This window comes from Plasmodium vivax, chromosome 5, assembly GCF_000002415.2.
Source record: "Plasmodium vivax chromosome 5, whole genome shotgun sequence".
In the NCBI taxonomy this organism is placed as follows: domain Eukaryota; phylum Apicomplexa; class Aconoidasida; order Haemosporida; family Plasmodiidae; genus Plasmodium; species Plasmodium vivax.
This window is the reverse complement of record NC_009910.1, coordinates 188,108-210,600: the sequence shown is the minus strand read 5'-3', so window position 1 is coordinate 210,600 and position 22,493 is coordinate 188,108. Positions and strand designations below refer to the sequence as shown.

General features: G+C 48.9%; 5 protein-coding genes across 5 annotated transcripts, besides 38 other annotated features; 3 read left to right on the top strand and 2 right to left on the bottom strand.

Moving 5' to 3' along the window:
• Positions 1-394: 394 nt before the first annotated feature.
• Positions 395-1,851, top strand: PVX_088990 (hypothetical protein, conserved). The gene has a single exon (XM_001614839.1). It carries the CDS (start codon positions 839-841, stop codon positions 1,472-1,474), a length of 636 nt encoding a protein of 211 aa, XP_001614889.1. The 5' UTR covers positions 395-838; the 3' UTR covers positions 1,475-1,851.
• A 307-nt stretch (positions 1,852-2,158) lies between these two features.
• Positions 2,159-3,727, top strand: PVX_088985 (plastid 50S ribosomal protein L21, putative). Its single transcript, XM_001614838.1, has one exon. It carries the CDS (start codon positions 2,698-2,700, stop codon positions 3,667-3,669), a length of 972 nt encoding a protein of 323 aa, XP_001614888.1. The 5' UTR covers positions 2,159-2,697; the 3' UTR covers positions 3,670-3,727.
• Positions 3,450-3,493: a microsatellite.
• Positions 3,673-3,810: a microsatellite.
• Positions 3,684-3,712: a microsatellite.
• A 56-nt stretch (positions 3,811-3,866) lies between the features above and the next one.
• On the bottom strand, positions 3,867-9,287 carry PVX_088975 (hypothetical protein, conserved; the record flags this gene model as incomplete). Its single annotated transcript, XM_001614837.1, has 2 exons — positions 4,902-9,287; positions 3,867-4,667 (listed from the first exon to the last, which is right to left on the bottom strand). Exons 1-2 carry the CDS (start codon positions 9,078-9,080, stop codon positions 3,867-3,869), a joined length of 4,980 nt encoding a protein of 1,659 aa, XP_001614887.1. The 5' UTR covers positions 9,081-9,287.
• Positions 3,933-3,962: a microsatellite.
• Positions 4,794-4,814: a microsatellite.
• Positions 6,353-6,380: a microsatellite.
• Positions 6,518-6,549: a microsatellite.
• Positions 7,329-7,356: a microsatellite.
• Positions 8,797-8,848: a microsatellite.
• Positions 9,046-9,067: a microsatellite.
• A 192-nt stretch (positions 9,288-9,479) lies between the features above and the next one.
• Positions 9,480-9,533: a microsatellite.
• A 353-nt stretch (positions 9,534-9,886) lies between these two features.
• Positions 9,887-9,951: a microsatellite.
• A 9-nt stretch (positions 9,952-9,960) lies between these two features.
• Positions 9,961-12,470, bottom strand: PVX_088970 (hypothetical protein, conserved; the record flags this gene model as incomplete). The annotated part of the gene is made up of 1 exon (XM_001614836.1): positions 9,961-12,470. Exon 1 carries the CDS (start codon positions 12,301-12,303, stop codon positions 9,961-9,963), a length of 2,343 nt encoding a protein of 780 aa, XP_001614886.1. The 5' UTR covers positions 12,304-12,470.
• Positions 10,045-10,094: a microsatellite.
• Positions 11,016-11,041: a microsatellite.
• Positions 11,410-11,485: a microsatellite.
• Positions 11,819-11,866: a microsatellite.
• Positions 11,903-12,004: a microsatellite.
• Positions 12,262-12,281: a microsatellite.
• Positions 12,400-12,495: a microsatellite.
• A 334-nt stretch (positions 12,496-12,829) lies between these two features.
• Positions 12,830-12,880: a microsatellite.
• Positions 12,881-13,250: 370 nt separating this feature from the next.
• Positions 13,251-13,271: a microsatellite.
• Positions 13,272-13,764: 493 nt separating this feature from the next.
• Positions 13,765-13,815: a microsatellite.
• A 234-nt stretch (positions 13,816-14,049) lies between these two features.
• Positions 14,050-14,121: a microsatellite.
• Positions 14,122-14,237: 116 nt separating this feature from the next.
• Positions 14,238-14,346: a microsatellite.
• Positions 14,347-14,577: 231 nt separating this feature from the next.
• Positions 14,578-14,604: a microsatellite.
• A 402-nt stretch (positions 14,605-15,006) lies between these two features.
• Positions 15,007-15,081: a microsatellite.
• An 85-nt stretch (positions 15,082-15,166) lies between these two features.
• Positions 15,167-15,194: a microsatellite.
• Positions 15,195-15,356: 162 nt separating this feature from the next.
• Positions 15,357-15,387: a microsatellite.
• An 11-nt stretch (positions 15,388-15,398) lies between these two features.
• Positions 15,399-15,427: a microsatellite.
• A 469-nt stretch (positions 15,428-15,896) lies between these two features.
• Positions 15,897-15,922: a microsatellite.
• Positions 15,923-16,158: 236 nt separating this feature from the next.
• Positions 16,159-16,179: a microsatellite.
• A 56-nt stretch (positions 16,180-16,235) lies between these two features.
• Positions 16,236-22,337, top strand: PVX_088965 (hypothetical protein, conserved; the record flags this gene model as incomplete). Its single annotated transcript, XM_001614835.1, has 1 exon — positions 16,236-22,337. The coding sequence occupies one exon, from the start codon at positions 16,236-16,238 to the stop codon at positions 22,335-22,337; it is 6,102 nt and encodes a 2,033-aa protein (XP_001614885.1).
• Positions 17,183-17,224: a microsatellite.
• Positions 18,271-18,293: a microsatellite.
• Positions 18,823-18,846: a microsatellite.
• Positions 18,956-18,981: a microsatellite.
• Positions 19,245-19,266: a microsatellite.
• Positions 19,643-19,663: a microsatellite.
• A 128-nt stretch (positions 22,338-22,465) lies between the features above and the next one.
• Positions 22,466-22,493: part of a microsatellite that runs on past the window's edge.

The following is a 22,493-nucleotide window of genomic DNA, read 5'->3' as shown; positions in this document are numbered from 1 at the left end:
TGTGGGGGGGTTTCCCTCTGTTGGTCCACTTAAAAGGGCGAGCGGTGAGTACCTATGTTCATCCTGCTCAATTTGAAGTTCTTCCCCAGACATCGGCGTTCTCCCTGTCGCTATCACTCATCACTTGATAATCATCCCGTCTCAGTGGCTACTCCTTTGGGAGAGCGAAACCCCACTTGAGGATTTCCTTTTTCCGTCTTCCCCCCCTTATACATTGCATACGTGGGAGTTTTTTTTTTTTTTCCCCCAATTTTTGGTGTACGTACAGACCATAACGTTACAGGTGAGTTTATCCCTCAGTGATGCCTCTCACTCGTCGCGATGGAGAAGAGTTACTCTCAGTTATCCTCCGTTAACGTTTAGTTTGTCCCCCTGGGGAGAATCTCTAGAAGCTACAAATGCGTAATGTGAGTTTTAAGAGTCCCCACGAAGTAACTTCAAAACTTCAAATGCGGAGTATCTCCTCTCACGAGTTTTTTTTTTTTTTTTGCGAAGTCACTTGTGTCTTCTGACCACTTATTTGGGGGGGCCCAACCGAACAGTTTAAGCTCCCACTCTTGGTGAGAATCTCCCTTTCTGTTTATTCGACTGGCTGAATTGTATTCACTGCAGTCTGTGTGCCCGCGATTTGTCTTGCCTTCTTGTTCGCCTCCGCGTTTTTTTGTCCCTTCGCTTGCGTGGCCCACCACAGCGCGATTGCCCATTCAAGAGTTGCGACGCGCAACCGTATAGACGCAACCGCATATACAGGCAACCGCATATATAAGCAACCGTTTATACAGGCAACCGCATATATAGGCAACCGCTTATATACGCCACTGCTGTGCTCCCCTGCCCAATGAAGCGGACCAACCTGATCGCGCCCCTCTGCATGTACCTGCTGCTGGGGAGTTGCCTCCTTTGCCTCTGCGGAAAGGTGCGGAAAAACAAACAAGTTCGAAACTTGCTAAAGTCACTAACCGAGAGGGTAGACACAGATGACGGGGAGAACGAGTATGCCAGGCTGACCCAAACACCAGTTGTGAGCATGAGGTTATCTAAAGTGAAGTTCAAAACGAGCTTGCAAAATGTACTTGTGGAGCCATACACAGAAAGGGTTAAAGATTTTGTAGCGAAAAATAATTATGAAATAAGGATGGAACGGGCACTGTTGGATGAAATAAAAAACGCTAATCAGAATATGAACCGAATTGGAGATGTCCTTTCTGCACGAGGAGGGAAGCAAGGGAAAACTCGTGACAATCACATCATTATGAGTAGGTATTTTCACTACTTAAAAGATAAGGATGAAGACTTTGGGCTAAGTTTTTTCCCTGTGTACAAGACGTTTAAATCGAATGCTTCCCATTTTGGAGACAATTTGAGCAGTTCTTTATACCCACATGAGCTGCTACAAATGGGTTCCATGTCAAGTGAAAGTTTTTTAAAAAATTCACCTAAGCGGATTTCCTTCCCAGAAAGGGGGGACTCCTAAGGGGGGGCTGTCCAACGTGGGACGATCGCTTCTTCTTTTTTTTTTCTACCCATTGGCGATGCAGCTACACGCAGGAGGGGTGTCCCCTTTTGAGATACCTTCCCATAAGTGCAGGGGACGATACAGCGTTGCGCTTCTATCCGTGCGAGGTCAAAAAGGGGGAAGAATATTTTGTGAAGATTTTGCTGCGTTCATGTGATGTTCAATTTGAGTGCCCCTCTGCGAAGCTGCGTCCCCTTTGGTGTAGATTTCCACTTTTCATTCTCCCAGGAGTGGAAGTTTCCAGGGGGAAAGGGATACGCTAGAGCGTAGTGCACGTGTGCAGATCGACAAGCTCTACACGCGAACGCTTTTTCACTTGAAAAGATGTGTAACTTTTGACCGGGCGTATGCGCTCCAAAATGAGCTGCAAAGCATGAGCAAAGGGGGAACGGTCCGGAAAGTGGCCGTTAAAGAATTGGTCCCTTTGCCCCTTCCCCTGGGTGCGTCGTGGCAAATGATAAACTAAGACTTGCCGTGAGCGCGGCCATTGAAAATCTTTCGTCACTATTACTTTATTGCGCAAGTGTGTACACCTTAAGCGCGAGGAGAGGTGGCAAACCGGAATGAACGGCCCAGTTTGTTTAGCGATTCCTGGCTAGCTTTTTTTTTTTTTTTTTTTTTTCTATCTGTTCATAACATTTTGGCGTCATTTTGCCAAATTGGTCCCCTTTTTCGAGAAAGTTACCTGAACAGGGGTTAAAAAAAAAAATATATAGCCAAAAAGCGAACGGGTGAAACTTGCGAGCTGGAACATTTTGGTCTCTCTTATAGTCAGGTGTACAGCGCCGTTTGGGTTATTTTTCCCATTTGAGCTGTACATAACCCGTTAGGGGAGCAAGAAAGAAGGGGGGGTGATACCTGATCGTGCCAGCTGATTTACCATGCACATATGTACGCATGCGCTGCGCGCGTTCATCCTTTTACGCCGGCTCACCGCGGGAGCGATGTAGCGCGAAGGGGCTCCTAAACAGGGCATGCATAAGAAGGGACTCGCCCAGGGGAGAAAAGGGAAAAGAACGGAACAAGCGTAGCACAACACAACGCAGCGTAGCACTGCGCAACACAGCGCTGTGCAACACTTGTGGCCTCCCCCACCCTCTCAGCTGCGCAAAAATGCAGAGAGCAGGAGCAAACTTGGGGGGGCGCCAGAAGTAACAAAAGAGAAGGGGCGCGTGGGAAATATGCTTTTTTTAGGCCTATGCGCGATTTTTTTCGTTTTTTCCCCGCAAGGTGGAGGCGCAGCAAAGGTAGTAGCGCATTGTAGCAGCGCAGCAAAGGTGGTAGCACCTCGTAGCAGCACAAGTGTAGTGTCTCCCCCCCGTGGCTGCCTCACTTTTGTGCCCAGCATGAACGGGTGGAGGCCCAAACGGTGTAGACGAAGCAAAGTGAACGTGCTGATAAACTCGCCCGCACAAATAAAACTTTCCGAAATAGAAGACGATCGAGACAGGAGCGGGAAATTCTGTGTTATCGAAATATGTGGAAAAGCTCGATGGGTGGAGGAGGGAAGGTACTATGACGTGTTCAGAATCAAGCAAGAAGAAAATAAAAGCATTTACCTGAACAGAGTCTTTTTTTATAGTACGATGGAAGGGAAGCTGCTTTTTGGTACCCCCTTTTTAGACAACGTAAGAATCAAGGCAACCGTTATGAAGCATTTCCGAGGAAATAAAATTTACCGATTAAAATTTAAGCCGAAGAAAAATTACAAAAGATTTTATGGGCACAGACAGGAAATGAGTCGAATTTACATAAACAGGTTTGAAGTTAATAACAATCTCGTGGATAGGGAAAGAAGGAAATATAATTTTTTTAGAGACGATTCTATTTACTACGTTCTTAATCGTATCCACAACATGATTAGGCCCAGTTTGGAGCTGAAGCATTTAAAGAGACACTTTACGGACTACTTGAACCGATTTTGTAGCCTCAAATTTGAAACGTTTTACAAACACAGGGGGAATTACAAAAGGGAGAATATGCTTCGGAACATTTTGAAGACGAAAAAGTTGAGCAAGCGACCCGAGGTGCAGGAAGAGGTGCGCAGGATCGAGGAGGAAAAGGAGAGCAGGCGCCTCAACAAGTATGACCCCCTTGCTGACTTCGACCCCGTGGCCAATGAGTGCTTCATACGCGAGCACTTTTACGTCTAAGCGGCGCGTTGAGCGGCGCGAACAAAGGGCAGAAGTGGCGCAAATGGGTAGACGTGCCGCAAATGACTTGACGTGCTGCAAATGACTTGACGTGCTGCAAATGACTTGACGTGGCGCAGGGGAAGAATTGCCCCGCACGCACATTCGCATTAACGTGCACACATACACCGCGTTGCCGCGAATCTCCGCCCCTTAACCTAATCCATGTTTAACTTTCTCGTTTGCTCCTTCCTGGGGAAGGGCCGCTCAAAATAAAGCAGCTTTGTAATTTTATAAATCAGCGGTATGGAAACATTTTGCACATTTTTAATGCCGTAGCATTTTAAGGCTCTTCTAAACTTGTGGTTCCTCACAAAGAGGTTAATCAGGGACTGGTCGTCAAGGTGCATATGCTCTTCTTTTAAGAGCCCCAATTTGAAGGCCCACGATCTGAGGGCTAGGCTTTCATCGGATAAGTGATTCGCTTCTGCTTCGGTTCCATTTGTTTGCTTTATGTTAAAGTCGGTTGAGCGCGCTGTGTGGGTTTTTCCCTCCCCTTTGCCTTCTACTGTTGGGAGTTTTTCCCCCCTTTCCGCTTTGTACACACCACCGTTTGGTATGCCCCTCAGGCGGTTTTTCACTTCACCATTTGGAAGATCCACAGGCGTGTTTTTCTGCCCCCCCTTGGAGCTGTAATAATTTTGAATGAGCTCATCCGGGTGCTCATTCACATACCTATAATTCCGAATGAGGAAGTCTATTTCCTTGTTGGCACTTTTATTTTTATATTTTTCCTCGCCGAGCAACTTCTCCACGTAATTTCCTCCCGTTAAGTTATCCTCCTGCCCATGTAGGAAGAGCAGGTCCATTTGTCGGTCGATATTCAAAAGTTCTTTTTTCTTCCCTTCGTCGTGGGGGTCCCTCTTATCATCACTTTGTATGTCCTCACTGGGCTTGCTCAACAGGTCTTGCTCATTTAAAATGACGTCTTCGTCGTTTCCCTCTTCGACTGCTTCCAGCTCGTGGAAGGTCCTCATTTTTCTCTTCCGCTTGTAGTACCCTAGCACCTGCACATTGGGGGGGGCAATCAATCAATCAATCAATCATGCAATCAAGCAATAAAGCAAAAGATGGCAAAGCGGCGCATGGGTGGAGATGCGCTCCGAATTGGGGCATACACCCCCTGCAGATAGAAACAGCGGCATGTACAATAACATGTGCAGGGGAAATTATTTGGCCTAGTTGGGGTAAACTTCCTCATTCCTCACCTCGTAGGACGCGTGCCTGTATGGCTTCAGCTCGTCGTGGTCCTCCTGGAGGGTACTTCCCATGGCGTCATCCTCACCGTTGCTCTTCCCGTTTTGATTTTGCTTCTCCTGTTCCTTCACTTCCAGGGGGGCTGTTCCCTCCTTGTCGCCATACTTCACAATTTTGCTAACTCTTAGGAAGGGCTTACTTTGCGGATTCTCCACAAATCCCTGTGCGTAGCGGCATTGTTCATCGCCTCCACGGGGAAACTTCCCACCCCCCGCATCAGCACCGCCCCGCCCTTCGCTCTCTTGCGTCTTCCTCCTTTGCATCAGCTTTGCCAGCTCCTTCCTTCTAAACAGATTCCCAATGTTTATGGCCTTGTTCACGATGTCCGCCACGTTTATTTCTTCCTCAGCAGGGGAGTTTGCACCCTCGTTTGAGTCTCCTCTGTTCATCTGGGTGTCATCACTGGGTTGACGAGTGGCTCCATTTTCTAGGCAGCCCCCTTTGTCTATCTCATCCCTCCAGATGGATGCTCTTTCGTCGGTGCTCTCCCCCACGGGTGTCTTCTCTCCTTTCACTTTTCCTTTTGGGGGGAGCAAATCTGGGCCGCCCTTCTGTGTGTGCGTTTTTTCCTGCGTATGCTGATGCGTATACTGCTTCGTATGCTGCGCCTGATGCTGCTTCTGGTGCTGCTTCTGATCCGTATGCTCCCCCTCCTCATCCACGAAGGTGCTCAAGTAACTTTCGAGATCATCCTCCAGGGGGGCTTCACCCAGTTTGGCTTGCTGCGTGGTGGATGCTGGTGGAGGGGCTATCCCCGCGGATGTGCTTCCCCGCTCGGAGGTCCCTTCGCTGACGGGGTCTGCGAGGTTGTCTCCGCTGAGTGCCCCGCTGGTGGGATCTCCGCCAATGGGCCCTCTTCCAGTGGGGCCACTTCCATCCGGACCGCCCGCCCCGCCATACGTGGCGCCCAGAAAGTCCCTCTCGCTGGTCACGTCAAGCTGCTGCGCGTCGAGCAGCTTATTGTATTCGCTAAACTCCTGGACCCCCTTGCCCACTAGGTTGTTTCTAAATTCGTCTTCATCATAAACGTCGAAGCCATCAAGGGGAACGTTATCTCTATCACCAAAGTAGTGATACATTTTCTCATTCCAAGTTTTGATGTCATCCCCAAAGAGCTTGGACGCCTCCTCTATGCACTTCTCTTCGTCCTTGGGGAGGTTCATGCTAAGGTTTTGGCTGATGATGTGCCTGAGTTCCTTTTTCACGTTGAAGAAGGAGCGCTCTCCGGCTGCGTCATCGTCGGCCAAGCTATCATCGGCCAAGCTATCACCGGCTGCGTCATCACCGACTGCGTCATCGCCGACCACGCCATCGCCTTGCTCGTCACCGTAGTCGCCGCGCCCCCCCGGCAGGTCCTCCTCCACCTGCTCATCTTCCCGAAAGATGTTCCTCCTTTTCAGCTTTTTTTTCCTTTCTTTCTCGTTTACGTAGTGAAGGTCTGCGGGTTTGGCTTTCCCCTCGGCGCGGTGCGCATGCCGCCCTGGGGTTCGACCCCGACCGTCTGCGGCGTTGTAGTGGTTGTCTTCATCATCATCCTCCTCCTCGTACTGCTCATCCTGCTGCTCCTCCTCATCATCCTCCCCTTCCGCCTCGTCGAGGTACCTGGCCCAGTCGGGCCGTCCCCCCCCCGCGGGGCCCCTGCTCGTACCTAGTCCACCCTGTGCAGCGCCCTCCCGTTTGTTCGCACCCCCCGTTAGGGCTTGGTTCCACCGGCGTAGCATCTCGTTTGCGGCATCACGTGGGGCTCCACTTGCTGCTTCACCAGATGCGCCGCTCACCTCCTCACCGCGATCCCTTTTCACAGCAGTCTTCCTTTCCCCCTCAGCCAGAACGCTTTCCTTAATTTTGCTGATGTTATCCTTCAGGTACCTGAGCGTTTGTTTGTTGCCATCCACAACGCTGTCATCCCGTTTGTTCTTTAGTTTCTGGTTCGCCCGTTCATGGTAGAGGCGGAAAAAATCATCTGCTTCGTCTTCCAAGGGGATAGTTTGGTCTTCCTCCCACCCGTCTGTGTTCCTCTCAGTGGAGCCCCTCTCCATGGGTTCATCCGAGTGGTCATCCACATGGTTGCTAAAGAATTGGTTCAAATTTTGGTGCATCATTTCGGTTGATCCGAATGGGGGTTCCTCCCTGTGGTGATTGCCATCTGTATCTGCTGTATCTGCTGTATCTGTGTTGGAAGAGCCCTCCCTAAAACGCTCAATTTCGTCCCTTAGCGCTTTATTTTGCTTCTTCAACGATTCGAGGCTGAATTTGTCCTGCACTTGCTCATCGTCTGGGCTGGGAAGTGCACCGATTTCTTGCAAAAACTGCTCATTGTCTGCATGCTGCTCGAGCATATCTTCGTAGTTGCTATTCGGTGACGTCAACTCATTGTACCGTAGCATGAAGGGAGCGAACTGGCTCTTCTTCAAATGAGAAATTTTTTTAAATTCATTTAGCTGTTCTTTTTTGTCAAATAAATTATGTACATTTTTTTTTTTCTTCTTTTTCAACTCATTATATTTTTTTAAATAATTGATCATGTGGTAGTTGTGCGTGACGTAGGATGGACACGGCATGTATTTGTTTTGCTCCTTCAGGGTCTCCTGCTGATTTAGAACACGCAGACAGGCTTCCTCCTCTTGGCTGTATAGGGTGACTTCTAACCGTTGGCTCAGCACATCTACCTTTCTCACTTTTAAATTTCTGAGGTAATCTCCGATGGATATTTTTTTCTTCTTCACTTCTTTGACGAGTGACTTTGGGTCCTTATTGTAGTGGCCCAAATTGAGGAAGGCCAACGTCTTGCACCCGATGTCTATGTAGGCCCCCTCTTCGTTTATGTATTTGACCACGCCGCTTACCGTGTCTTCTATCTTGAAGTGCGTAATGTTTTTTTTTTTCCCGGAGGCGCTTTCCTCCTTGACGTACATGAGGTCTTGCCCCTCCTCGTTGGTTCGGAACTCCACGCCCAGCTCTTTCGTCACCGGGTTGGCGGTGTTGACCGCGTTAGCGGTGTTGGCCGAGTTGGCGGTGTTACCTGGGGGAAGATTCGTCTGGTTCGAGGGTGGCTCTTCTGGGGAGTCTTCTAAGGAGTCTTCCATATTGCTTGCCACCTCTCCTGCCTCTCCTGCCTCCCCTGCCTCCCCAGTGCGCGGGCGCAAAACCCCCGCGTCCCGCAACTTCTGCAAGCCCCGGCGCAGCGCCTTAATCTCCTCCTCATTGTCGGTGACCTGAATGATCCCGTTCTTCCTGTGGATGTAGCATATGACGACGTCGATGTGCTTCCCCACCTGGAACTTTTTCCTCAGTTGCGCCTTCTCCTCAGAGTACCGTTTAATGTAGAGGTGTGCAAAGTTAAGGGCGTTTATGTCCAGCTTAATCAGGTGGTCTTCCACCTGCACAATTTTCCCTCTCACCTGGTCCCCTAGCTTGAAAAAATCAACCGGCAGTTTGTACTTGTGTCTACAGACCTTAGTTCTGCTCATCAACTGTTGGTCTCTTTTCATTTTCTCTTTTATCTTTTCATACAAGTCATATTTCCATCTTTTTAGGAGGAGGTTTTTTTTGGGCAATTTTTGGATATACGTGACGGAGTAGTTTTTTTTTTTTTTTTTTCTTTCTTCGTTCATCTTGTCTTCTTCGTTGCTTAACGTGACGAAGTATTCGAACAGGTCGTTTCCGCTGATGTTTATTTGGTTTATTTGGTTTTTTTTTTTTTTTTTTTTCCTTCCCACATTTGTGTGGGTCCCCTCTCTGCCGCTTTGCAGGGGAAAGCGCGGGCGGCTCGCGATGAAGGTGTACTTCGCCACTGCTTCGCCTTTGGTTGGGAAGAGGAAGAGAGTGAGCGCCGTGACGGCGACTTTCATTTTGGGCCCCCCGGTGTGGAGCGGCGCTGGGGAGGGGGGCCCGCTCGGGTTGCAGTTCAGGCCGCTTTTCTGACTACATTGGACTACGCCTGGGGATGGGACTCCCTCCTGCGCTGTGACTTTACCGGATGGGAGGTAACCCAACCATGGGGGGTCTATTTTCGTAGGTAGCCCCGTCACAGCTGTGAGGTAGATCCCCCCGCATGGATGTACCTGATGGTCGTTTCGCTCATATGTGTGTGGGGGTGGCCATGCTTCACTCATCGGTGTTCCCTCGATCAAATTGTTCCTCCTCCCGTGGCCCCCCTTAAATGCATCTTCATGGGGAGGTTATACGCCGATTGGATCTTCCATTCACTTGAGATGGGGGAAGAGTGCCTCTGCTTAACGGGTTCATTCTATGTGTGCGAACTGGGGAAGAGCAAACTGTTCCTCAGCGACCTCATGGAGATGCCACTCCTCCGTTGATGCTTTTGCTTGGCCCTCTTCTACAGAGAATATGCTGAAGGGTACTTCTTAAAAAGGGGCAGAAGAAAGAATCTCCTTTTGAGGGCTTCCCCAAAGGTACCTGAGATTGTCGCAGCTATTTGGCCCTCCAGTTTTATCGGGACTAGGGGCATCGGCAGAGCGGCGCGGAGAAGGTGCCAACTGCGGCGGTTTATCCTCTGCACGTGTGATGAGTGTAAAGAGGTTCACTACATCTGTCGCGCTTCCCCCCTGTGGGATGATGTTAACCCTTTTGGAGGTCCTCTAAAAAGTGGGAGCGCATATGGGCCATCTGGCGTGCCCTCGTGAAAGAGCCCCACAGGTATGAACAGGTTGTGCGGAAGTGCCTACGGAAAAAGGGGGGGAAAAGCCGCATGGGGGAACAAATTTGGGTCGATAAAATGGGTCACGTGTTGCTTCCCCGTTTGGTGCTTCCCCGCTTCGTACTTCAATCCCCGCTAGCACCCTCGAATGGTGGCCTGCAAAGCGGGGACGCAGCACAGGGGGGCGGCTCCTCCACTGCGAAGAGGAAAAGACGCTTTCTCGCTTACGTGATGGTGTAGCTGAGTGGATTCATCTCCCCCCAAAAAAAAAAAAAAAATAAATTAATAAATAATTGCTCAACTCATGAGGATGAATATGAGTGCCCCCCCAACCTTCATCCCTTTTTCGGCTTGAAGCAGCGCAGAAGAACGCGGTTTATATTATACTGTAGATATAGTATGCCGATGATGACGAGGAGGACGCCGAGGGAGAAGCACACCGCGTTGGTAGACTGGATGACCGATTCCTCCTCGCGCATTATGATAGTTGTGAGGCTACTGAAGAAGACGAGGTTGGCCATGATTAAGGGAATGACTGAGGTGACGCTAAATTTGGAGAGGGATATGTTTAGAAAGAAGAGCTGATTGCATAGGCAGAAGAGAGTGAGCATCATCAGTACGTATGCAAAGGGGTGTGTAAACATTTGAAGCTTTTCTTTTGAAAAGATGCCTATGATTTGCTCAGAGAAAATGTTTACGAAGCCTCCTGACATGCCGCACAGGGTGCAGCAGCATATTCTGTAGAATATTTCTGGGTGCCTGATTTTGCTCTTCTTGGCCGCCGCGGGGTAGATGGACGCGATCAGCACCAGGTACTGCAGCTGGGCCGGGTCGCTTCGCGCGATTGAGCCGATTGAGCGGCTTGGTCCGATTGGGCCGCTTCCCCCGCTGTCGTTGCGCCCTTTCCCCTCGCGGGCTGTTCCTCCCCCGGCATTCGCGGGGCTACTGCCGACGCTGCCCCTGTCACGCGTGGGAGAATAAACCTTCAGCGAGAAGGGCTCCTCGTCTTTCCAATTTTCACACGAATTAATTTTATCTGCACATTTGAGGATATCTATTGGGCAGAAGGGTTCATTACCCGCGATCGAATTGGGGTGACTCGATTGGGGACTCCGTTCGGGGGGGTCCTCCCCCGTAGGACCATTCTGCTTATGGCCACTAATGTAACGGAGGAAACTTTTTTTTTTCTTCTTGCATACTTTTAACCCCGCCCTGCCTTTATTTTGAAGAAATTTTTTTATCATTTTGACACTTTGGTAAGGTGATAGTAGAAAGTTTTTTTTTTTTTTTTTTTTTTTATGAGTAGATGTAGGTTCTGCACCGTCGTTTGGTGTGGGTTCTATCTTCGGTTCTAAGTTGGAGCAGCTCGTTGTGTGGCTCCCTCCTTGGTAACCTACGTTGTTGTCTTTTTTGCCACCGGGGTGGGGGGTGCTCCCACTGCAGTAGAGATCGTCTCGCGATTCGACCCGTTCTGTACATTTTGTACCTGCCATATTTGGGTTCCCTCGATTAACGGGGGGAGATTTTCCATGGAGAGCTCTCTCAACACCCCCCTTTTGAGCATCCCATGAGCGGCTGCCTTTTCGCAACTGGAGTGGGGGTCTCCTTCTCTCCATCCTACTAGACTTGAAACTGATCTTTTTAATCCTCTCAGTTGGATGCCTAGACAGTGTGCGGTTGGCAGGTGGGCACGGTAGGGAGGCACCTGGTCTGTAATTAATCAGGGCGTTTCTGCGGCTGCCATTGCTTGTCTTTTCCCCCACTTTGGTATTCCTTCTCACTCTGAATTGTTCCCTCTCACTAGCAAGAATTATTCCATCGTTGGAGCGAGGGGCAGAGTTGTCTCCCTCGGTTGATGTGTCTACAGATCTTTCGTTCCCAGTTGGACTGCTCCTTCGGCGTTCATTCGCGTTGGGACTACCCCCACAGGTGTTGCCTCCAGCAGAGCTGCTTACGACGGGCAGGGGGTCATCTGCTCCATTCATGGGGTAACTTATGGGGTGCTTCAATGGGTCCTTCTCAGGGGGCACCCCCATGCCAGTTTTACAGGAAGTGGCTCCTCCCGAAAATTTCATATTCGTGTCAATTTTTTTACAAAGCGAAATTTCACATGAACGTGTGCAGGCGTTTGGAACAAATTTGCTCATGTATAAGAGCTGATCACTTTTGAAGGAGGCATTTTTCACATCTTTAAAGAGAAAGGGGAGCAAGCAAACGATTAACAAAGTAACAATGATGGTGAAGGCGAGGACCAAATAAATGATAACCTTTGTTTGGCTATACAAGCTAGCTAAATCGTTCATACTATGTATGTCCACTTTTTTTTCAGAAAAAATAATAATTAAGGCAATGCCACAAATTAGAAAAAAGGATCCCATGTACTGGTGCAACTTGGTTCTGATTTTCAACGAAATGTTTGTAATTATTAAATTCCACAATATGTGTACCCCTGCAAAGGGTGCAACTAAGGCAGCGGAGGTGAAATACAACGAGCAGATGGTCAGGATTGGGTCTATGACTACGCTAAGTAGGGTTCCAAACAACCACATGGTCATTTGGGACATGTGTTTTCTCTGCGCCTTTTCTTTGCCATAACTGTCGTGGACTAGTTTGTCTCCCAGTGCCCCAAGGAAAGAGCCAACAAAGGAAATGGCTATTCCGATCAGTGTGGTGTCCATTTAAGTGGGGCGGAACTTTCCGCACGTAAAAAGGGGGACTAAGCCAATCAGTTTGCACACAATTTGTACGTCTTCGTAGGCGCTCCTTTGGTGGAGATGCTTCTGCACATGGGGTGTGAGTGATCAAGGGGAGGGGTATCCATCAGAGCAGGTTTTCTAGGAAGTGTAAAAAAAAAAAGGGGCATCCCTCTATAGAAGTCAAATATGAGTCTTAAAAAGGGGAAAAAAAAAAAAAATATAAGTCCAAACGTGCGAATATAAGGTAGCCGCTCGCAAAGGGCCCATGTCACATATTTGCACACATGAAAAAAATGGTCTACACGTGGGGTGCAGAAAAAAAAAAAAAAAAAGGGAGCATTTTGCATAGCCCTTTTCGTGCAAAAAGAGAACAGCGTTGTGATTGTACTTTGTGATTTTTAAAGAAACATACTGAAGCATCATTTGGGGGGGCGAAAATAAAGAAGCCGCATTCACCGGTGAGAGCAACGTTGTGGTGGAAGTCGCCCATTTGGCTATACAGTGCCCTTCAAAACCCTTTTTCGTATGTTTTGGCAGGCAATTAGGAGGATACCTCCGAAAGGCGCATTTCGGGAATGAAAGGCAGGTTTTAAGTTGAAGGGGAGGGAAGAAGGCATACTCCCTGCGCTTTGCCCTGGCATGACAGCTAATGAGGGGTTACCAAATAGGGGGACTTTCAAGGAACGCTCCGTGGAGACGAACATCATCCAAGCAGTTGCAAAGGTGTGCATCCCACTAGACAGAAGGGGGTCTATCAAGGAATGCAGCCTTTCCTGCAAAGAATTCCTGTGTGTGCATGTAACCCGCTTCATTTGGGGGAACCTTTCCCTTAACTTGAAATTTTTTAATTTTTAAAACTCCCTTAGGGGTAAACCGAGCACAGCAGTTGAGAGTCTTTTTTTAAAAATGTGCAAATTGGAAATGTGTGCCCATCTTTTTAGACAATCAGCAAGCACATGAAGGGTCCTTCATATGCGAACGGGTGTTCGTTAATTCATTCCGATAGGGACTACGCGGAGTGGGGAACCCAGGCAGCTGTGCATGCTGACGTGGAACTGTGCAGTAACAGCTTAGTTGAAGGGAAAACCCAACACAAGAACGTGCGTCACGTATTGAAGCAGCGCGACGGAGGGCCTTCCAACCAGTGCGGTTGCTTTACGGCTGGCGAAATGACGATTGGGTTGACATTCTATTTTGTGTGAACTGCAACTGCGAAGTAGGCGTGTTTACGGGGGTATTTATTTGCACGAAAAATGGGGGGGGGCGATTCCCCCCTTCCTTTGTGCCTCGCGCACGTTGTCCTCATTTTTTGACATTCCTGAATGGTCCCCCTTGGGATGATTGAGAAGTGGTAGGAGGAGAGGAAGACACGCCCGGGTGCTCACCCGCAAGCGAAAAAGTGAAAACGGAAAAACATAAGCATGTAATAACGTAGTAGCGTAGTAATGCAATAACGTAGTAGCCTAACAGTGGATACACAGAACAGAGGGAGCGCATTTTCACCTGACCCGTTCATATTTTTTTGGCAAAGGGTAACCCCCCTTCGAAGGGGGCAAAAGACGATTAGGCGAAAAGGAAAGCCCAGTTGTAACCGTTTTAGCGAAGCAAAAGGGGGGGAAGCCGAATGGATAAACGAATTTATCAAAAAAAAAAAAGGGAGTACCAAATGTGCGAAGAAGAGAAAGGCTTAAATTTTCCTTTTCGTTTTTGGCTAGTTGGATTTTTTTTTTTTTTTTTTTTTTTTTCTGGCTAGCCAATTCAAGTAGGTGTAAAGGGGAACATACTTCAAACTGCCCAAATGGAGAGTCACACATCGGGCGCTGCACATGTATACGTACGTAAATGGATACTTATATACACATGTGTGCATCTGTGCGGAGGGCTTCCCCCCTAGCTGCCACTTAAACGATTAAGAAAATAACAATTACGTGAAAGCCCAGATGACAAAAAAATGCCCCTAACTGCAATACGTTTTTCATAGAGGAAACGTGTGGGGAGTGCAATTTGAAAGACTGAGCGCGATTGACACCGAACACCCGGTGCGGATAAACCAGTCGAATTAGAAACTGGCAAAACGCGTTAAAGCGTATAATACGTCGGATCCTTTTTAGGCAATTTTTCCGAGACGGGGAAAAGGTGCCTTTCCGGGTAGGGCGTCTTCCCAGGGGGGTGGGGGGCAGTCCAAACATATCGGTCGGTAATTGTGCAGCCGAGTAAACAGGAAAATGTTAAAATGTTCACACGTGTCAGTGTGCTTTCCATGCATGTGTATACGCCAATCCGGGAAAAACTGTTAAGCAAAATTGGCCTTTTTTTTCCGTTCCTCAAATAATCGAAGAGGTGACCACCATTACTATTACTCATCAGAATGAGGTGGTACTCGGTTGGATCGTAAAGAAAAAAAAAAACACATCTCTTCTATTGTGTGTCCATTTATTTAGCACTTTGCTAGGAAATGTAAAAATTATTAGCCTTTTTTTTTTTTTTTTTTTCCCGCATAGTAGTTAATCTATAAATGACAGATCTGTTTACACGTTTTAAGCAAAAAAGAACGAATACGAAAGGAACATGCTTTGCTTAGCGAAAGTGATGGTGGCAAACTATTATAAAAAAAAAAAAAAAACACTATTCGTGCGAATTCCTCTTAGCAGATATTATTGAGTGGAGCGGAAACGGCAACCAACAAACGAACGAACCAACGAACGAACAAAGCAGCCGTGGCGTGGGGGCCTCCCTTCTGATCGCTCTAACGAAGCATTCCTGCAATTCGTATCATCTAATCATCGCCGCGATGGTCATCATCGTTCCTTCCCTTTTTGAGGACTCTCTTTAAAATTTTGTGCGAGCGAACAAGCAAAGTATAATAGGCGTATTTTTCGTCGCACGCCGGCAATTTGGCACAATCGCGCGAATCGTTAGCGTGCTAGTTATGCGAAAGGGCAAATGGTAAATGGCAAATTGGCACATTACCAAATGTACTGAGCAGCTTTGCTAATTTTGCGATTATCGCCTTTTTTACTTTCCACTGCCTCTGCCGCGTTTACTTCATTTTATTTCATTTTTTTCTTTTCATTTGTTTCATTTGTTTCATTTGTTTCGTTTGTTTCATTTGTTTCATTTTATTCCATTTCATTTTATTTTTTTTTCTTTTTGTTTTTCTTTTTTTTTTACCTAGAAAGTTGACCCGCAGATGGTCTTTCGACCCGCCGCGAGTCATTTTTTCGTTTGCCAGCATAGGCGGCACGGGGCGCGCGGACGCAGGTACGCAGATGTGCGTATACGAAAATAGGCAAATAGGCAAATGCGCAAATAGGCAAATGCGCAAATAGGCCAATGCGCATATAGCCTATACGCGTGCGCTGCTGCATAGGCTCACCTGGCGCACGGCCGGAGGCAACAAATGGCCTACGAAAGCGGAGGCAGCAGAAAGGCCGAGGCATGATGAGCACTTGCTAAAATACATATATATCGACAGATGTATCGCATATGTATTGCAGATTCATTGCAGATGCGTTGCAGATGCATTGCAGATGTATGTACAGATGCGTTAGAGATGTATGTACAGATGCATATGCAAGTGCTCATTGCCTCTATGCACGCGTAATGCATACGTATGAGCCTTTATATACTGCGCGAGGCAAGCCGCTTTTTCTGGCTCAGATCAGCTCTTCGACGACCGTTTTTTTTTTCACCTATTTTTTTTTTTTCATCCCACTCCGTTTTGCCACGCATAAGTGACTGCCCCAAGACCCCCACAGTACTCGCCATCCGATAGAACCCCCCAGCAGGATTATCCTGAATCGAATTGTATTGAAAAAAAAAAAAAAAAAAAAAAAAAAATGTTACGTAAACGTTTGCTACATTGATAAAACATACTGACGAAGCCACTAACCAGAAATTGCCAAAAAAGAAAAATGAAAGAGAAGAACGGCAGAAGGAATAATCTTGGTGGTGGCGGACAAATGGAGGGAAGCCAAAGTGGAAGCGGCGGTGGCACGAGTGGCGGTGTCCCGATCAGCGGTGGCAACAACCGTACGGGTAGTGCCTTCAGTGGCGGCTCCGATAATGCCGTCGACAATCGGTACGGTAATGACTTCCCCCCCAGTTACAATAACACCTTCGAAAATGGTTTTGGAGAGGGTTGTGGAGACGGTTTTGGCGACGGCTTCGCCCCCCGCTTGGACAAGAGCTGCGACGTTGGGTGCAGCCCTGTGGGGGATTCCATGGACGCGTCGAAGCGTGTGGAAGTTGGCGGACAAGTGAACGTAAGTAAAAATAAAGGGTTAAATAACCTGAATAGCGCGGAGGAGGTATATTACGTGGATGGTAGCGAGCACGTTGTGAATGACCTTGATGAAGAGAAAAAAGGGCCCGAGGGGAGAAGACCAAGTGGTCAGGGAGGCGCCGTGGGGGGAGAAGAGGAAGAACCCGAGCTATGCAACGAGGTGGTAGACAGCGACAAATGCGCGGAGGAGTCGAACCGCCAAAATTGCGAAGCTCCGGTGGGGGAGTTTTACACGGCTAGTCAAGTCCCGGATGGCAATTTGGGCCAGTTGTCTATCCAAAGCTTTAAGGGCGTCGTCGCGAGTGGTGTTGGCCTGGCCGCTAATACTGTTGGCCTGGCCGCTAATACTGTTGGCCTGAGCGCTAACTGCATCGGGGCCTCCCCGGAGGAGCCCCCGCAGTTCCGCGTGCAAAGCGCGGAGGTAGTGAAGTTGAAGAAAAGGGGAAAGCCCAAATTTATTAAGAGGGAAACGAATCTGAAGAGCGGCAAACATGAAGAGAAGGAAGACGTGGTTGTGTCGTTGGGGAATCCCCCCAGCCTGTTCAATCCCGTGGGGACCATAGGGATGAGCAAAGTGGGGAGGAAGAAGGGGCGCCGGGAGAAATCCGCGATCGGCGCAAAGATGGAGAACGAGGGCGCCTTTCGGTTTGCCCCCGTGGGGTGCAACGTGAAGGAGTACATGGCGAACAGCGGCGGGAATAGCGTCGCAAATAGCGGCGCAAACGGCTGCCACAGCGGAAGCGGCGTAAACGGCGCAGCCCCGTTTGAGAAAAGCCTCGCGAACAAGGCGGGCGAACGGAGGAAGCGGAAGCTGCGCAAGGGGAAGATAAAGACGAAGAAGAAAATCCCGCGAAAAAAGAGGTCGAAGTGCACCCTGAAGGGGAACACTGCAAGTGGACGGTTCAAGTACGAAACGACGCATGCGGGAAATGGGAAGTTAAAAAATGAAAAGAAAAATTATCTAAAGGACGAGCTATGCTGTAACCATAATGAAGACGCCAATGGTGCGTGTGGGAGCGGCGTTGTACACGACATAAGTAACAAATTTTCTAATATAAAAATTAGCAAACATTTTTTTTTAAAAATGGATGACGATGATGAGGAGGAGGACTACGATGATGAGGAGGAGGACTACGACGAGGTGGAGGAGGACGCGCGCTCGAGTAGGCACAGCTCCATGTCCCTCAGCTTGGCGAAAAAGAATTTCCAGAAGAAGATTATCATCCTGGATGAGCGTGCCAACGGGGGGGGGAGAGGCGCCATCGGCTATGCAGGTGTTGGCGGCACCGGCGGTAAGGGGGCTGGGTGTTCTGGGGCCGGGGGGCCTCTCGCCAGCGGGCAGGACCCCGCCAATGAAGTCAGCGGAGGAATCGGGAAGGACGGTAAAAACGGCATCGAGGGCAACGATGGTAACGTCTTTAATGACGACGGACGACCCCCCGGCGGCGACCACAAAGTGATGAAAAGAGTTTTAACGAGCGAGGAAAGCGCGACGCTCCTGAACAACGTAAAAGACATCAACATGAAGAGGTTCAATTTCAGCGGAATCATCTCCAGCAAAGACTCTCTAATGGAGCAGTTCATGCTCTACAATCTGTTCTCCTACGACATCACCATTTTGAAGGGGTCCCTCAAATTTATTTACACCTTCTGCTTGTTTAAAAATTTGAGGCTTTATTACCAAATACAAGATAAGAACGTATATATTGATGAGAAAGCCATTTCAAATTGCCGCATAAAAGACAACCTGATAGATACCCACTCGATCATCCTCACCATGTATGACAGTTATTGCAAACATTTGAATCGAAATAAAATCCCAATCGATGATTTTATAAATTTAAATTATTTTAACATTCACAATGTTAAGTTTGCAAAGAAAAACGTGCAACATAATAAAAGCTACGATGATAGCATTCTCCCAGAGAAAGACAACAGGAAGATCAGCTCCATGTATAAGTGCAGGCCCTACCTCTATTCTAACTACTCTAATGATGAGAAGGACTCCCCTGGGAAACGTGTCACTGTGGAGGTACAGAAGAAAGGCGTCGCTAAAGCGGAAGGGGTGGGGAATACACCCATTGTGAAAGGGAGTGAGAGCAAGAGGGGGAGAGCCGCCAGGGGAAGCGTGAAAGGCGAGGTGGTACCTTCGCAGGAGCTCAGCACCGTGAAAGAGGATTCCTCGAAGGAGTGCCCGCAGCTCTGCAAGGACCCCGCCCCTGTGACGTGCAAGGTGGAGGATGCCCCCTGCGAGTTGGCGCAGGAGAGCCAAGTCGAGGGCAAGCGGGAGGAGGAGCAGCAGGGCGGGGCAGAGGTGGAAGAAGTGGAGGAGGAGGAAGTTGACGTAGTGGAAGAAGCCGCAGTAGAAGTCGCCGGAGTGGAAACTTGGGAGGACCCCCTGCCCGCGCAGAAGGGGCGCAAGAGGAAGATGCTGGTGGGGGGCGCCAAGGAGGGGGGCGCGCCCGATTGTGCAAGTAAGAAGCAGAGGGGGCGCGAGGCCGATGCGGGGGAGGGCGCGAACGGCAGTGAGGACACCCAGGGGGGAAAGGCCGCTTCACAAGCAGATGGGGAGGCGCACCAGGTTGGAAGTGAGTCCACCCACGCGGTGCTGCCCCTGTGCCAGGTGAAGAAAGAAGCACCTGACATGCTGGAGTGTGTGGAGAAGTCCAAATGTGAGGAAGCGGTCACAGGGCTGACCCGCGTAAAGGATGAAGAGAAGGAGGAAAAGGCGATGGAGGGAGGAAAAGGCTACAACTGCATGGGGATCGTCCCCCCTGATGAAGGTGCGGAAGCGGGAAGAGTGGTAGTAAAAAGTGAGCGGTGGGAAAAGGACGAACCGGTGACGCCCGACGGGAGGAGGAAGCACTTACTACAAAAGTATAACGAAGCGATCACCAAGGGAAGCATCACCGCCACTGGAGAGTCCAAAAAAAAGCTGATGCTGAGGGGGAGAAATATGAAGGAGGAGAAGGCGATAAAGAAGAGCAAGCTGGGGAGGCCGTGCAAGCAAAGCGGCTCATCCAATGTGCCAATCAAAAGAGGGAGGAAGAAATTTTTCTGCAACAATAATCTCTCACTTATGAAAAACAGACGAAGGAGAAGAGGGCGTATCTCTTCTAAGAAGACCAAGAGGAAGACAGAGGAGAGATCAACCAGGGGAGGCGATTCCCATTTTAAAAAAAGAAATTCAGACCATGGAGAGTATACAGAATATGGGGAGGATGTGAGTGAACTGGAAAATGTAAACGTGATGCTGCTGGAGAGGATAAAGAATAATTACAAGATGATAATGGAGAATGATAAGTTGAATAGGAAGAAGAGGGAGGAGAAGATGATGTTGATGAGTGGTGGAGGCGGTGCTACCTCTGCCGCCACATCTGGGGGGGCCTTCGGAAGGGCGGACAACTTCGCGGGGCATGAGGGCGGGCTGCCCGAGGGGAGCACCAATGGGAGCGGCATCGGGGGAAACGGGGAGAGCGGCGAAAGCGGGCCGGGCAGGTTAAGCGGCCCTGGAAGGCCAGGCGGGGGGAGCGGCCCTGGAAGACCAAGTGGTGGAAGCGGCCTAGGCAGGCCAAACGGTCCTGGAAGACCCAGCGGCTACGCCTCCACCCTGGGCAATAACCCAAGTGGGAGTCACCATGCGGGTGGCAGCAAAGAGGAGAAAGTGAGCGGAGGGAAGCTAGATGCAACGGGGATATACCAAAGCAGCAACAATGAACTCTCCGAGAGGGAAAAGAAGTATATGCTTTCGGTAGACTGGCTCTATAACAACAATTTTAACATTTTAGATATTAAGGTGAATACGCATTTTTCACACAATTACCACATTTCTCTTTTTTTTTTGTGCAAATATACCTCTTATAATCTGTTTTTGCATCCGATTAATAAGAACGAGCACATCGTGTCTTCGGTAATTTTGAATTTTAAAAATGAAGTGCTCACGGACAATGGGAATTTCTTCGTACTGAGATATTTACTCTCCTTCCTGAGCAACAAAATTTCTAGCCTGAGGAAGTGCTACGCAAATGCACTGTATAATTCTTATCTGCTCCAAATGCCCATACGGATCTTCCGCCACAACAATTTGAAGACCAAGTATAGCCCCAACTATGGCATTCGGTACGATGGCATTTATAAAATTGTTAATGCATTTACGAGCAATGATTTTTCTACTTCAGAATATAAGAGAGACATTTTATACGTTTTTAAGAGGCTATATGTAGACAAATGCTTTATCCCCCGGAATTGCCGTTTTTATGAGAATCAGTGGGAGAGGAAGAAGTACCTGATTGAAAAGAACTCCGTTTCGATTAACGTGTTTTTGGATGGGGAAATGATTATGACTTTGACTGTTCCTTATTTGAAGAATTACAAGTCCACCACTTTTATGAATTTTAATCATATTTACAAGTTCATTCGGCGCAAGTGCATTAAGGAGAAGCTGGCGACCCAGTGGGTTCGCAGCGATGTGCGCATGTACGAGGAGTGCAAGAGGAAGTTGCGTCAGGAGGAGGCCCTTCGGAGGGCCGCCTCGCTGGAGGGGGGCCAGCCGGAGGGCGAAATTGGACACAAGCCGGGAGAGGCTGCCTGCAAAGTGGACGCCCCCCATGGGAGCGCTCCAAAGGGGAACGCCCCAAACGGGGGCGGCGGCGCGGAGACGTTCCCCTTCTGGTGCCGCGGGAAGTACCTCCCCCTGGTGCTGGTCCTGAAGACCCTGAACTTCGAAAAGGAGATAAACGAAAACCAAAGAATTCGAACCAAAAATTTTAAAAACATCGAGATATCCGTTCGCAAGACGGAGATCCCCATCAACTGCGAAATGGCAAAGAGACCAGCCCACCTGTTCATCCCCATCAAAAGCAAAGAAGCGATAGCAGCTCACATCGAGTTGAAGAGGCCATTCGAAGATACATGGAACCCCTATGAAGATCTATCAGCTGGAAAGGAGAAGTTTAAAATACCCGTAGAAAACTCCGTAGATGATTCGCTCCCCCCTATGAATTTTACCTACGTCAGTAAGACCCTTTTTTTTTCTAGACTACCCCCCTACAATTTGTTGCCTCTCTGTTCTGGTTGCGCCCCACAGAATTACAGCAAAAAGGAGTTCGACGAGATATACATCAACGGGTACTGCAAAGCGTTGAGGCATAAACGAACGAGTAGAATTTATTGTGATGGGAATAAGAGCTACGACATTAATGACTTCAATGTGTTGGCTGCTTGCTCGGGGAATTGTCTTTGTGACCCTTTGAAATGTACCAATAAATTTCCGGAAGGATTACACTACCCTGTGAAGGTGGTGAAAACTAGAGACATCGGATGGGACATCGTTTCCTCGTCTTACATTAAAGCTAACTCGCTTATTATGCATTACGTGGGGGAGATAACCACCAGGAAGGAGATGATTTCTAGAGAGCACGAATATGATAAGAAGGGATACTTCAACTACTTCATCGAGACGGCAGAGGTAGATGAGACGTACACCGATGATTGGAAGATCCCCTGCATCGATGCGCTGTTCATTTCGAACGTGGCTCGGTTTTTGAACCACTCGTGTGAGCCAAACGTGAACGTGATTACCATCTGGCGCGGCGACAATTACCCCTCCGTCGGCATCTTCGCCTCCAGGGACATCAAGCCCGACGAGCCCCTCAAGTACCACTACGGCATCAACTACAAGAACATCAAGTGCATGTGCAACTCGAAGAAGTGCAAGGGGTACATCGGTTAGCCGTCAAGCAGTCAGGCGGTTGCAGCGGAGCGGCAGTAGTATAACCGCTCCCCGCTTACCGCTATCCAGTTAGTGGTTACACTGGTAGCCGCGTCGCTGCTAGCCGCTCGTGCGCCCCCTTTTCAGCGTGGGGCTGGCGGGGGTGCTTACGCGGTG